Source organism: Scatophagus argus, chromosome 18 (genome assembly GCF_020382885.2).
Source record: "Scatophagus argus isolate fScaArg1 chromosome 18, fScaArg1.pri, whole genome shotgun sequence".
Classification (NCBI taxonomy): domain Eukaryota; kingdom Metazoa; phylum Chordata; class Actinopteri; family Scatophagidae; genus Scatophagus; species Scatophagus argus.
The window spans coordinates 6,635,245-6,649,704 of record NC_058510.1 but is presented as its reverse complement, the minus strand read 5'-3'; the positions used below and the strand labels follow the sequence as shown (position 1 = coordinate 6,649,704).

The window sequence follows — 14,460 nt, the reverse complement described above, 5'->3', positions numbered from 1 at the left end:
TTCATCTATATTAAGGTCTTCTAAATTTCTGGTTTTATTATTGGTAGGCATTGCCGAGATAACAGGCTGGGATTATGTCCGTGTTAAAGGAGGAAAAACACACATACATCGATAGGTAACATACCTTGACACAACATTTCATCACAAGGTATGTAATTGCTTAAAATGTTAAATAAATATTCAAATATAAATCTTGGTTTTAAGATATTCCGACACACATGGGAATGAATGCTGAAAATGTCATGTCATGTCGTTTTATATTAAGCTTGAAGGTGTGTTTCATATAGGCACTCTCTTGAACAGTCAATTGATGTTATGTCCGCAGAGGACCCAGCAGCCAACTATGGCGGCGCCCGGAGGAACTTTAAACTGTGAGGACTTCTCAATGTTTCAGGTAATTTTAACGACGGGTAATTCGATCTGTTCTAACACGTCTCGGAGTGGCCTCCGTCTGAATCAGATCCTTTGAGCAGATCCCATGTTGAATTTTTTAGTTTCTGTGTAAGCCAGTGAATGAGTGACCCTCCTGAACACCAGTGCCATGGCTCACACTGTGTGCTCTACAAGAGGAGCAGAAAGAGCCAAGGAGCCACACTGCTTCAGCAGGGCTAAATAAAAGGCAGCAAACATGTATGGCTCAAAGTGACCGTCACAGGTCCCCAGATGAACGTAAACGGTCAGCATGTGATACCTTACGTGTCGAAGATGTTTCAAGTGTATTCAGACTTTAGCGTCATTTGTTTACATTCCAGCTAAACTGGCCTAATTTTATTATTTACTCATAGATGTTGTTGTGAGGGGTCACACATAGGCAATGCTTTATTTTTGGGGCACACAAGACGCCCTCTGTATAATCTTCAGCTTTCATGTTCATGGAAAAAACATGGGAGAGTTACGTAATGTAAACGTGAACAAAAATGATGAGAAACACATTGCAATTATAATTTCTGAATGAGCCAATTTGTGTGTCTTTTACTTTTTATTTACTTTGTTTGGGCTCAAAATTTGCATGAAAAGGATTTTTCATCACATCTCTCCAGGGCTCACAGAGAGCGGTGTAGATAGATAGATACTTTATTGATCCCAAGGTAAATTTAAGATCTTCCACTATCACTGTGTTGACTGCACAGGCGGGGAACAGTCATCAACTCCAGCTCTGATATGTTTCACCAATATGTGGAAAACGTAATACGATGTCAGACTATGCTCTGATAACCTGAGATTAATTAAAGCAATATATCATTGGTCTGATGTTTCTAGTTTTAAAGAAGCCGATAAGTATCTCTTTCCTCCACTGTGTGTTTCTCAGGAGGTGCTGAGGGTGATGCGCACCATAGATGACCGCATCGTCCATTCCCTGAACACCACCGTGCCCACAGTCTCCTTCTCAGGCAAAGTGGATGCCACACAAACATGCAAACAACTCTATGAATCTGTGAGTTTGACAGTCATGACTAAAACAAGTGTGCATGTGTGTCAGGGCTTTTGTAAAACTTTTAAAGAGTTACCATCTAAATTATCATACTGTAGCAGTTGCTTTCCAGTAATAACCTCATGCATTCCACAGATGATGGAGGCTCACCTGAGCAGAGACAAAGCTATCAAGTCCTGTATAGCCCAAACGTCTGAGGTGGTGGGACAGCTGCGTGAGCAAAGAGCAAAAGACAATGACAACCTGGCACTCATCAAAGAGCTCAGAAAGGAGCAGACCAAAGTAGGTCCTGATTCTAACACTAGAGGGCTCTAAACACCTCCAATCTGTACAAAGTGAGCCGGCCAAGTCGGCCCATCTGCCATTGATCATACATGTTTCGTTTGGAGAGAATTAGGCTCAGTTCACCCAAATGACCAAAACATTTTCTTCCGCCTTCCTCTGTGCAATATTAAATCACTGGACTACCCCTTTAAATGGATTTTTTCCTGAGAGTGAGCACCAGAAACTAAATTATTTTTTCCTAAACTGTGACAAAATTCTCAGATGGGTGTAATTATTGAACTGAATCTTTAAGTGGAGTTAAGCAACAGAAGTGGTTTTGCTTATATAAATATAGAACTACTCTGTTTTTACACTTTGGGTCAAAGTTATACTCTGAGTGATGTGGTTTTTTTCTTGTCTCCAGTTAAAACTTATGCAATCAGAGCTGAATGTGGAAGAAGTTGTCAATGATAGAAGTCTGAAGGTATGTTCACTATTATCAGTAATGTGCACATAGTGTCCTGTAATCTCACACAAATGATCAGTCACTATCTGACATGTTACTTATTCCCGCTTGCCTTTGCTCAGATTTTCCATGAAAGGTGCAGAATCCACTACACTCCTCCGAAGGTGAAGTGAAGCTCTGCCTGATGAGCAGAGCTGTTTCCCTCCAGGTTCAAATCCAGACTGGAGCTGTGACCTGCTGCTGAGTCCCGACTGCAGGCTGTTCACCATCCAGACCACTGTGACCTCTTGCCTGACACACTTCTATTCCATTGTGATTCTTGCATTGCACTGTCACAGCTGTAAAACAGTCATCGGTGTACTTCTGTAGTCAGAAACGTTGTACAATAACAGTTTTTTAAAAAGACAATGAAATGTTTTCAGGGGACACTTGTTGCCTGTGATTTTGTGAGTCTTTGGAGGAGCTCTGTGTTTTCTACTTTCAGCTGGTCCATCAGTTTGATCCAGACTGACACATCTCAGTAACAGCAACTGCTTTCGTGAACCTTAAGTGTAAACCGTTTAACAGACACACACGTATTCATACAGAGTAACGTTATTATAATAATAATAATAATAGTTATATAATTTGAGGGTAAATAAATATCCTATGTGATGTGGAGGAACTATAAGATAAAGGAGCACCATTTTCTATGAGAGACCACAACTAATTAACTGTTTATTTTACTTGAGTAAACGTAGCAATACAACACTTTAAAAACATTCTGTTGCAAGTAAAAGTCCTGCATTTAAAATCTTACTTAAGTTCAAAAGTATTACCATCAAATACTTAAAAACCAAAAGTAAATTTTAGAAGAACGAATGCTACTGGATTATAATTAATAATTCATTCATGTGAAAATCAATGCAATATACAGTATTTTTATATCTTAATATTGTAGGAAATTTACAGTATTTACAAATTTACAGTTTTTGCTTGTATTTCAATACAAATAATTTTATCAAAAGTGAGGGTTTTAACCACGTAGTTGTGTGCACTTCTTCCGTTAATAATTAAGTGATGTTTTCCACAGCTTTTATTCATCAAGTTTTCACTTTGCTTCGAGAACATCTGACTTTACACATGATGAGCAACACTTGCAATCAGCAGTCACAACACACCTCGTTTTCTGTTCCTTTCTTTATTGTTCCTTTATTCACTGGAAATGAAACACTCGCCATAACATCGAGGAATTACTGAATACGATCAGGACAAAGACGTGCACTGAGCAGCTGAAACAGGCTCCGTGATCATGTTAGAAAGGGACGAGTGGGTCGGGTTTGTGATGATTCTCCTGCACACCAAGCAGCTCAAGTCCTCCTCCATCACATTGAAGCTTTCGGAAGACATTCAGAAAAATGTAATTTTGTTCTCCTGCATGAACCTGCAGGGAAGAAAGTAAACATGTAGATAAATACATTCATCCACCTTGTGTTGTTGCTTCTGCCATCAGGGATCTACGACTCACCTGGATGTCACACTTCAGTCCATATAAATATATATGAGCTTTTTTTTCTTGTCTTTCAAATAAACAATATCACAGTATTAATTACCTTGATGAGGAAAATTCTTCCAGCCACAATCTGCTCCCTGTATTCAACTGCTGTGAACACCTTGTAGGTCTTGTTTGTGTGTCTCTCCACTTGGTGCTTCACCTGCGTATGAATGAAATAACAGGATGTACTGTATGTCCAGACTGCAAATTCAGACCAGAAAGTTGGATGCAGAAGTCATGAAGAATGAAGGTGGACCGAAACTCACCTGATCACAAATCTTCTGAATTTCCTCAGTGGCTTTCTTTGTTTCACTGAATCCCCCAAGCAAGCTATCCATCATCACAAGGTCAGTCCAAGTTAACAGAGAAGTTAAAGTTCGTCTGAAGTGTTTCAGTGTCATTCTCAACAGGTTCTCAAGCATATTTATACCAACCACCTCTGGATAAGGGCTGGAAGGTGGCTCTCATGTGTGACATTTCAGGCGGAGCTACAGCACAGGCGCGGTCAGTGTTGCTCCTGGTTTATGCACTCACTCCCCAATTCCAGCTGTGACATTTCCCCAAAACTCTGTATTTTTCACGTTGTGTAATTCAGATTCCGATCATGGTACATATCTTTAATATATCATATCTTTTAGATTTTGTTTTCAGTGTACAAACCTAAGAGAGTGTTGTCAGCAAGAAGTTGTTGTCCACGGCAAGAACTCAGCAACAGAGTTTCTTAGTCATTCAGCTCTGAGCAAAACAGTGTGATTTGTTAAATTAGACCGTGAACAGTCCAGGCATGTAAGGATTTTTCGAAAGAGGTTTTTAAAAAGACAATGAAATGTTTTCAAGGGACACATTTTGTCTGTGATTTTGCGAGTCTTTTGAGGAGCTCAGTGTTTTCTACATGCAATGAACTGACATCAGTTGGTTCGTCAATTTGGTCTAAAATCTCAGCCACTCTCACTGCTTTTGTGAATCTTAAGTGTTTCAAGTGTTTTAGCCATGCCCTGTAAACATGCCCCCCACCCCACTTTACACCTACAAGTGCAATATTACTTCTAGTATTACTTCCTGTACTACCTCATACTAGCACACACTTGCACATGCATATTTATGCTGCACATGCTAGAACTGGCTTCTTTATTTATTTATTTATTTTTCTCAAATGTTTAGTTTTTATATTGTATTTGTATTTAGCTTATATATTCTATTTTTACCTAGCTTATATTTTTATTTTTACTCAACTCTTCATTTAATATTTTTATATTCTGCTTATTGCTCCCAGGACCTGAGTCCTAATTTCGTACCATAAACATGTAAATGCGAGCTGGTATGACAATCAAAGTTCCTTGATCCTTCCAAACTTTGTGTTCTCTTCCAAGGAACAGGCAGTTAGAAAGTGTTTCCTGGTTTGCGTAATCAGAACTCAATCTGATTACAGTTTATTAAACAACAAAGGATACTTAAATTGAGAGTTTAGTTAATGTGTTACGTAAAATATATAATTAATATTAATACTTAGATATAATTGTCTGCCACTGTTGTACTAATATATTTTGCTTGAGTACTGTGAACAGTGGTGGACAACATGATTGTATATCTTACTTGAGTAAAAGAAGCAACACAACACTACAAAAACATTCTGTTACAAGAAAAACTCCTGCATTTAAAATTACCATCAAAATCTACTTAGAAACCAGAAGTCAAAGTACACACTATGCAGAAATGTCCCCTGTTAATTTGATTTGCGCCAATTAAACTGCTGTCAGACACAAGCTACATCATATGTTAACAGATATCTCAACATGTCTGAAATGGCATTTGAGTAAGAAATTATTTGCAGGTTTTGCAGTGGTTAGTGTTGCTGGTGCTTTATGAATTATTCCCCAGTTCCAATCGGTGACATTTCCCAATAATCAAACAAATGATCATATATTCAGCAGAATGTGAGAGGAGTTGCACATAGTGACAAGCAGAGGCAAGCGCACCACCCACCTCCACCCTCCATTGTCTTTCTTACAGTCCCGGTGACTAATCAGAAGACATACGGACACAAAGCTCCATGGAAGTTAGAATAATTTCAACATGACCCTCCACAACTTTTGTTACTGCAGAAATATGTAAAGTCAGCAAGAAATCATCCTCCGCAGCACATGCTCAACAGGGAGGGAGAGTTTCTTGGTCAATGAGCCCTGAGAAAAACCGCGTCAATGTGCAAATCTACAAAACTAAATCTCCACTCCTTTACATGCTGAACAATAAAACCTGAAGAAGGATTCTCGACAAGATTTTGCACAATGAAGCTCTTTGGCTTTGTTCCACTTAAATAAATTATTTAAATAAATACAGAAAATCATCTCCTAAACTGATAATGAAATAATGCAATAACATTTTTGGTTAAGTAATTAATACATGGTTTATAATTCACTGTAATGCAGTTATGAGCACAGATGAGGGCCCTGTATTCATTTTCGCCTTAATTAAATTAGGCCTGCTGCTCCATAATCCACAGGCCAGATTTAGCAGTTTAAAAAGAGCAAAAATACTGTTGCATGTAATAAAAATCCTCTTCTTGTACTGAACAAAGCAAAAACTTTCTCAGACCCTTATAGTAGATATAAAAGTATTCATACTGCATCTAGTGCTCAGAGGTAGACCTATAAATCTACACAAATAAACGTAGAATATAAATCCAGAACTTGCCTGAGAATCATCAGGTTTTTACATTTTCTTCAGCATCAAAGTAATCCAGTAGCAGCTCTCTGCACATCCCTGACTACTTTGTAAACTGAAAGTGCTAATTGTTAATTCGGCACACTTTTAATAGCGTCCATTTATTAAATGTAAACAAATAAAGCCTTAAAACAACATGGCTCAGGTTATTGCGCACATCTAGTGTTAGCTAATCGAATCTAGGGGCGCAGTTGTCTCTGTTTTACGGGGAACAACAGCGCCATCTGGTGATATATGGAAATATACTGTATAAAAATATATGGATAAAAGCTATTTTGTAGCTTCAGATGATGAACTGTCTCGTGCAGGAGAGCACTATTACAATTCCTGTTATAAACACTAGAGGGAGTCAAACATCACCTGGCGATGAATTAAAGTCCTGATGCTGTGAATTTCTAAGAAAAGAGAGCCAATCATAACAACAAATCTACTTTTTTTGCGTGATTCAAAAGAACCTTTCTCTCATCTGTTATTTAAAGCAATGTCTTTTAGTATTTTGTGATTCAGCGTGATTTCAGTGTACTCAGCATTTAATTTTAATACCAGAAATCAATACTTCTTTCTATAAGTCATTTGTCAACATCCCACAGGGCAAAAAAGCAGATACTGTGAGCATTTTGAGAGTTTAAGGAAAATGTGTAAATGTGTCACAGTTATAAACGCTGCAAAGTTAACATCAGAGAGCCGCAGGACTTCAGGGCCAAATGTCAGTAATCTGTAAGTTTTTCCATCTGTTAATAGGAACAGAGACCATGCAGCATACGCTTAACAAAGAGGAAGAGCAGTCACAGGGTAAAACTAACAGGAATGTGACTGACATGCAGTCTGGGCATTAAAAAAAATGCAACTGACACGCAACATAATGTGGTGAGTCCAGGAGTAACACGTATGCTTAGCGGTTTCAACACTTCATTTGGTCTGACTTGGGATGACTGGTTAAACAGGATGTTTCACAGACGTGTGGTTAATCAGATGATGAGGACTGAGTCAGCATCATTTCCAAGGTTTCTGAAGAGGATTACTTTGATTATTGAAAGAATCGCCGGAAAAATAAAGGTACACAGTTGCAGAGTCAGCTTAGTTATTTCATGTGAGAGCACGTGAGTGCAGAATATAAATGTGATTGTATATTTCTACCTGTGTGTTAAGAGTGCGTTGCCTGTGTTCAGAATAATTAGGTTTGAACAGTGCATCAACATGACCCTTTTCAGGCTGCACTTACTGACATTTTTTTCCAGAGATAAAATGCATACGTGAATACTTGAAGCAGTTCAAGCACACTGACCTGCCAGTCAGCTCGTCTTTATTCCAAGCCAAAGAAGTTTAGTTAAAATTTGTCTCTAGACAACACTGTGTACATGTTCAATGTTTTAGAATTAATTAGTCACACTATAAATTGTCTTAAAGCCTCAGGTGTCATACATACCAGGTGAAACAAACTGGATCTTGGAAGGAACATTTTTTGAATGTGCATTGAAACACACTTGACCTCGAAGATGTTTACACAAGTCACATACAGGACATACATTCTTCCTTTTCTCTGGATCACACCCAGTGCTCTGGAGGTGAACCGTGAGCTCAATGACTCATTTATGGCCGTTGGGATTTTTAGGAATATTAAAGAAACAGCACTAATGGGAAACAATTGTGAGTCGTGCAGCATTACGCAAATCAAGAGGAGCATTGATCAGCTTCAGGAGGGACTGCGTAACTTTAAGATCAATACAAATCAATCAGGAACCTGGAGAAACGTCAACAGCTGCCGTAACATCTTACATTACAGAATGGACCTCTGTTTATCTCCTTTGGTTCTGTGTGAAAATGTCTTCTTCTTCTTCTTCTTCACAGGGTGTACCAGCGAGGAAACACACTCCGGCCTGCAGTTTCAACAATCAGACACCACAGAAAGGAAAACAACACTCGAACAAATCAGATTCATTTCTTCATTTACTTTGTACAAATTCTGACATACCCTAAACATCATGATCTACGCAGTACGAATACAGTATGTTCCTACATGTTAGGAGTGACAACTTCGGTTCATACAATGAGCCAGGATAAAAGCGCTTATAATGAGACTGCAGCCAGGGGGCTCCGGTGCTTTGCTTGGTCTGGGATCCCTTTAGAAGTACACAATCGGGTCCTGGTGGCTCTTTGAGACTTGCATATCACTCATCTCGATGTCTCCTCCGTGGCACTGGAGTTTCTCGTATATTCGGAGGTGAATACACTCGTTTCCTCCCACGTGAACCTGCAAGGAAGTGAAAGTCAAGTTTGAGGAGTAATTCTTTGAGGTACTCAAATATATATATGTATATATATATATTGTCCACGAGCTGTAAATACAACACAGATGTTCTTCTAAGTTGACAAAGCTGCTGGCGTGCAGTTGGTTTTATTACACATCCAGCCAACACGGAGCAGTATGAGCATGTACTGGGTGTGTCCACATGAAGAATGCACTTCGCGTCCACACTGTGCCAACTTGTAATAATTTATCCTTATTGAGACTACAAGCAGTTAGGACTGAAAAAAGCAACTGGAGGTAAAATAATTACCTTCACGAAGTAGTTGGTCCCGCACACAACCTGCGTCGTGTAAGACTTGGCTGTGAAGACATCGTAAGTCTTCCCTGTTTTCTTCTCCGCATGGGGCTTCACCTGCATCACGGTGATAAGACACAGGGGGAAACAAAAACAAAACGCAGGCCTTGGTTTACTGTCTGTGCGAACGATGAACGACGAGAGAAGTTCAAAGTGTAATAATTAATTAATTAATTGCTTGTTTTTCTACTTACGGTGTCACAGAGCTTCTGAACCTTTTCGTCAGCATCAACTGGCTTGGAAAGTCCTCCACACATCATCGACATTTTGGCCGTTTGTTTGTACGCAAAACTAACGAAAAAGCCACAGAACCCGACTGACTAAGTGTAGGCGAGATGTTCATATAACTAGACCTGGGGAGTCACATGACGCAGTATTTTGGATGATACCATTGGCGTAGGTGGGGGGGTGTTTTCAAACGGCAGCCAATCGACTTAAAAAAGCTAATGAACTCTCTCAGATGTAAATAAGCATAAACATTAATGGTATACATCTACCGTGGATTGTTTGAATGATCAAAAATGAAGGTTTTTATATTACATTTCAATATTTCTCCATGTTCTCCCACTCTACGGACAGTGTGGGTTAGTCCGGGGCGTGGCTGAGTTTGGTGTGACAGCTGACAACCGACTGGAAAACCTCATGAAAAACTTGTTGGTTTTTGAGGATTAAATGTGAGTCATGCACATCAACATGAGTCGTGGTCACCATGGACAACCAAACTGCTTCATAAGCGTTTTTTCTTTCTTTTGCTTCCCCTTCGAGCTGTAATTTCTGCTGTAGAGCAGATCCTAAACCTTCAAAAATAAACAATCGGTAGACTATGGGTTACTGCATCGTGACCATCTCTGAAGTCCATTTGTGGTTTGTTGTAGAAAAGAGTCCTGATTTCAAACCTTCTTAGTGCAGTCACCAACTTCTATGTCACCCAAAAATAAAGACTTGCCGGTGACATATACTGCATGTACTGTACAATGGCGTCAATCTTAACACTCAGGTGGCTTACAAGAAGCCTGTTTATCCAGTTTTACAGCAATTAATCAGCATCAAGCACGGGGTAATAAACGGAGCAAAGCAGACTACTCTGATCAATGCATGGTGGTGATGCACAAAAGAGCAAAGAAATTTAGCTGTGACAGACATCTTCATCCTGAATCAAGATAATAAATCCAGTTCTATATCTTCACACACCTCATTACACCATTGTTTTTAGGCCTTTGTGTTAGCTCCTGCCGATTCCAGTGAATAATTTTCTGGCAATCTCTGCAGATTCAGAGCAGCAGCCAGGATTTTTGCTGGGAGTAGATATTAGAACCCATTCCCAAGATGTTATTGATGAACAGTGCCCACATGCAACCCATCATAGACTAGTAGTGACGGTTTTGAGAAGAGAAAGTACATCAAAGCAGTCAGAAATGAAGCCGATCAGTATGTGAAGATTTGGCAGGTCGTTAGTTTGGGGATGGACACGTTGAAGGTTAGCGAAGAGATGTTTTAACAAACACAGAGTAAGGTTCAACAGTGATCATGAGGCCGCACCAAATATAGCTTCTCATTTACATAACTATTTGAGCTGTGGCATCAGACGAGGCAGATCTCCCCATGGGGAGCAGTGGCTACATATCTGTCAATGACACCGCTGGTCGAGTCATGGAACGCTCACCGAATTCCAGGTGAAATAAACCAGTGTTGTTAAGATTAAAATTATTACAACAAACAATCATGAGATTCAAGACCAACATTATTGTCTTTATTTTACAGGCAAATGTGTACCAAATGACCTGGCTGGCAGCGAGTGTCTCAGAAGAATCCCACAGAAGCTGCTGCCTCATTCAGCTGAAGCAGCAGACCTTTACAACCAGCAGGTGGGATCTTCACCGACAACACATTCAACTTTTGGAGTTGATCCATTTTCAACAGAACAAGACAAACCTACAGTTGAGAATCAGTTTTCAGACCAGTACCCAGACATTTCAGACTTGTACTCTTGAGCAGTGAACAATGACCATACCTCATGCAAAGATGCACCTTATAACAACAACTAAGTGCCACGTGTGAAAAGATATTTGAACTTAGGTACTTTTACTGCCAAACTGCTGTAAAATCCCAAATCCCAAATAAAAAATGTGAATATCAGTGCATTCCTCTGAGTTTACTTAACAAGGTTGAGAGCAACTGCTCCAGGGCAGTGAACAGTGGATGTTGCCTCAAACGGGCATTGCTCTCTCATAATTACAATACCAACAGTATCTGAGTATGAATGTACAAGTCCAGTGTACCTACACTAGTAATAATGGACAGCAAGAATCTTTCACGCATTTTGTTTCCAGTAGTGTGACCCTTTGAAATGGAGGTGGAAACAAGGAAAATTAGTAGTAGAAAATTAGTATGACTTGAACAACGTGGGGATAGGGCCTTTATTGACTTACTTACTTACTTTTACTAACTTTACTTACTTATATTTTGGAAACAGTGGCTCTTGGGGGCAATGGGGCATTTTGCTGTTCTTACTGCATAGTGATCAACCTCTTAATTAAGCCAAAATAATAATAAAAAATAACTAACAAAAAAACTAACTTGCCTAAAAAATACCAGTTTTACAGCTACCATTCTCACATAAATAATCCCTAAAACAAATGTGTGCTAACATTAGCATTATTTGCTAATCATGAAAATCATGATATAATGTCACCAATTCTCAGCAGGTGATGCCTGTGAACGTTTATGGAAAGCTTGTTTCTTGGTTTCTAAAAATAAAAACACACTAATATTTCTGTACCGTTTGGTCCTGTCTAAAATACCTTGTCCAAGCATGTCCAACCTCTTCCAACCTGAGGATGGCGGCAAATGCATCGTTTAGTGCCTACAGAAGAAGAAAAGACGCCTGGCAGGTTGCAAAGTGAGCACAGTCGTGCGGGATGATTTCGCTTCACAGAGGTTTGCTCGGTGGGCTCGTTTTCGTCATGCTGTCCTACGTGCTGTCACGCCGTTTGGGGCAGGTTCTAGCGGAAGTGAATGGAAGGTCTTACCCGACCTTTGATTCCATTTTTCGGACTTTCACCACCTCAAGTCCAAAATGCGGAGAGGAATCCTTCACCGGTAACAGTATTTCCTGGTATACAGTCAGCCGTGCCCATCAATAATTACCTTTTTATGACCCTGTCTTATTCCTTCTGGCTTTGCTGTAGAGCCAGTGGATTATTGATCTGGGTGTCATACTGTTATTTATTATACTGGTGAAATAAAGAATATTGACAATTTAGTGTTTATCATTGTAAAACATCAATGTAACCTGCCAGCCAGTGGTGGAAATAACTCAAGAAAAGAAGAAGAAACAAATTACTCAAGCAGCCTACTCTAGGCCTACGAAAGTGTCGTTTTCACACGTAAAATACTGAGGTACATGTAATTTGCTTGAGTATTTTATTTCTGCTGCTTTGTGTTTCTGCGTCTCTGCTATTCAGAGGTGAATATTATACTGTATATGCCACTACATTTATTTCAGAGCTAATTTAGAGCTATTTGAGGCCTACTAAGGCCTACTTTACAGACTAGTGATTAAGATAAGATTAACTTTATTGATCCCGCAGTGGGGAAATTCACTAATATATTAGTGATATACAAAATATAATCTACAAATAAATAATAATATTACAGGTTAAGATGAGGCTTTGTTGGTCCCTGGGGATGCAGTAGTAATTGATAAAGTAAGTGAGCCCCAGTTACCAGCTGCAAAGTAACATTAATGTACAAGTATTCATAATCCAACCAAGGAGGGTTTTACTAATGGTGCTTAAAGTACATTTTGATGCTAATACCTCTTTGTAAAAACCGTAGGAGCTATGATTACTCTGTGCCAATACTACAAATCACAGAGGATTTGAAATGATTATATGACCTACCATAAGTCCACTGTGTCATAAATTGTCTATTTCTTCCATTTATTAATAAAAACATTTTCTGTAACCATCATTTTATGTTCAGTTTTGTACCAATTTGTTGCTAACGAAGTAAATTAAAATCTTTGAATATTTCCACACTGGAGTTTAAAGCTGTGAGCTTCCAGCACATCTGCCTGCGTTGTCAGCCTGAATGAACTGAAGAATGTGGTCCAGTGTTTTTCATGGGATTGTTTGAAACACAGAGTTTGGTTGACTCTGACATTTTTATTTCACATGAACAACAATAGTTAAGTCAGGTTTGGAAAGCTCTAGTTTATCCTCATAGCAGAAAACAGCAACACTGAGCAGCGCTAAATTAACTCAGGTTACTGTTAAATCAAAGGATGGTGAGTTGATTCTTTTTAACAGGTGAAGTGGTCGTCATTTCAGGGTGAATTTTAACTTCATGCACTCTTATATGTCATCACCTCAGCTTCAGTGGTGACCTACTCGCAGCTGAAGACCATGCTGTCCAGTGGGGACATCCAGCTGTTTGACGTGAGAAATCCTGACGAATATCGGGCTGGACGTATTCCAGATGCTGTCAACATCCCCCGTAAGTGTTAACACACGGTCGAGGAGAGAAAAGAGTGATTTTCTTTGGTTCTTTTATTTCATATCATTCGTGTGTGAATGTGTGTGACTCTCAGTGGGCATCCTGGAGGAGTCTCTGAAGCTGTCCCCAGAGCAATTTCAGCGGAAATTTGACGTGAGGGCACCTGGGAAAGATGACAACAACATCGTGTTTCACTGCAGAAGTGGCACCCGGAGCTCCAATGCTCTGACTATCGCCCATCAGCTGGGATTTAGCAGGTAAATAACAGCAGATGCACCTGGATGAAACATGTCTCTCCAGTTATTACATGAAGAGCTTTCAAAGTGACAGTACAGTCATGTCTTTCTGAATTATTACATCTCAGTCATGTTAGATAATTTGGACCCTGCTAAACTAGACAATCCGGCAGTATAAGTTTACATTTTATGTGTTGTTACTTAATTATTAATCAGTCGCGTGCTGTGGGTAGAGCGCAGTGTTGTCAGATGTTGCTTTCTTTTGTTGCATCCTGGATGACCTTTTAGTAGAGGATCAAACAGCGGTGATAAGAGACTAAGCTCTTCTCTTTGTGTTCCTTTTTCTTAGGGCGAGACATTTTCAAGGAGGGTACAGTGAGTGGGCAGAGCATGAAGGGAAATGAATCTGGGCTGGATCCTGCACTTTAGTTGCATATCTTTATTTTAATAAAACACAGCCAATACAAAACTGCAGAATATAAAGGAGAGTTGACATGTCTGTTATGTTTGAGAAACACACTCTTACATGCAGTTGACTGTTTCGCTGTAGGTAACTACACTAATTCTTGACCATGTTACACTCTTCAGCTACTGATTCAACCCTGTTGTTAAGGTTTTCTGTGTGCTGTGTAACCTTTCTGTTCTGATACACTGATTAAAGTGAAAAGTGCTTGTGTTAATTAAATCATATGCATATTTCCACATGG

The 14,460-nt window shown here is 39.4% G+C and overlaps 4 protein-coding genes across 5 annotated transcripts; 2 read left to right on the top strand and 2 right to left on the bottom strand.

Moving 5' to 3' along the window:
* The first annotated feature begins 81 nt into the window (after positions 1-81).
* mix23 (mitochondrial matrix import factor 23) lies at positions 82-2,588 on the top strand. The gene is made up of 6 exons (XM_046371280.1): positions 82-148; positions 326-394; positions 1,310-1,435; positions 1,568-1,714; positions 2,121-2,180; positions 2,285-2,588. The coding sequence occupies exons 2-6, from the start codon at positions 344-346 to the stop codon at positions 2,333-2,335; spliced, it is 435 nt and encodes a 144-aa protein (XP_046227236.1). The 5' UTR covers positions 82-148; positions 326-343; the 3' UTR covers positions 2,336-2,588.
* A 738-nt stretch (positions 2,589-3,326) lies between these two features.
* Positions 3,327-4,121, bottom strand: LOC124049533 (cystatin-B-like). The gene is made up of 3 exons (XM_046371281.1): positions 3,963-4,121; positions 3,755-3,856; positions 3,327-3,585 (listed from the first exon to the last, which is right to left on the bottom strand). The coding sequence occupies exons 1-3, from the start codon at positions 4,116-4,118 to the stop codon at positions 3,457-3,459; spliced, it is 387 nt and encodes a 128-aa protein (XP_046227237.1). The 5' UTR covers positions 4,119-4,121; the 3' UTR covers positions 3,327-3,456.
* Positions 4,122-8,346: 4,225 nt separating this feature from the next.
* On the bottom strand, positions 8,347-9,372 carry LOC124049658 (cystatin-B-like). Its single transcript, XM_046371554.1, has 3 exons — positions 9,215-9,372; positions 8,976-9,077; positions 8,347-8,668 (listed from the first exon to the last, which is right to left on the bottom strand). The coding sequence occupies exons 1-3, from the start codon at positions 9,284-9,286 to the stop codon at positions 8,540-8,542; spliced, it is 303 nt and encodes a 100-aa protein (XP_046227510.1). The 5' UTR covers positions 9,287-9,372; the 3' UTR covers positions 8,347-8,539.
* A 2,509-nt stretch (positions 9,373-11,881) lies between these two features.
* On the top strand, positions 11,882-14,438 carry si:ch211-161h7.8 (thiosulfate:glutathione sulfurtransferase). 2 transcript variants are annotated; one of them, XM_046371553.1, is made up of 4 exons: positions 11,882-12,135; positions 13,395-13,517; positions 13,612-13,774; positions 14,103-14,438. In XM_046371553.1, exons 1-4 carry the CDS (start codon positions 12,036-12,038, stop codon positions 14,155-14,157), a joined length of 441 nt encoding a protein of 146 aa, XP_046227509.1. In that variant the 5' UTR covers positions 11,882-12,035; the 3' UTR covers positions 14,158-14,438. The 2 variants fall into 2 exon arrangements, with proteins under 2 accessions (XP_046227509.1, XP_046227508.1); XM_046371552.1 differs by having other exon boundaries at positions 11,889-12,119.
* The last annotated feature ends 22 nt before the right edge of the window (positions 14,439-14,460 follow it).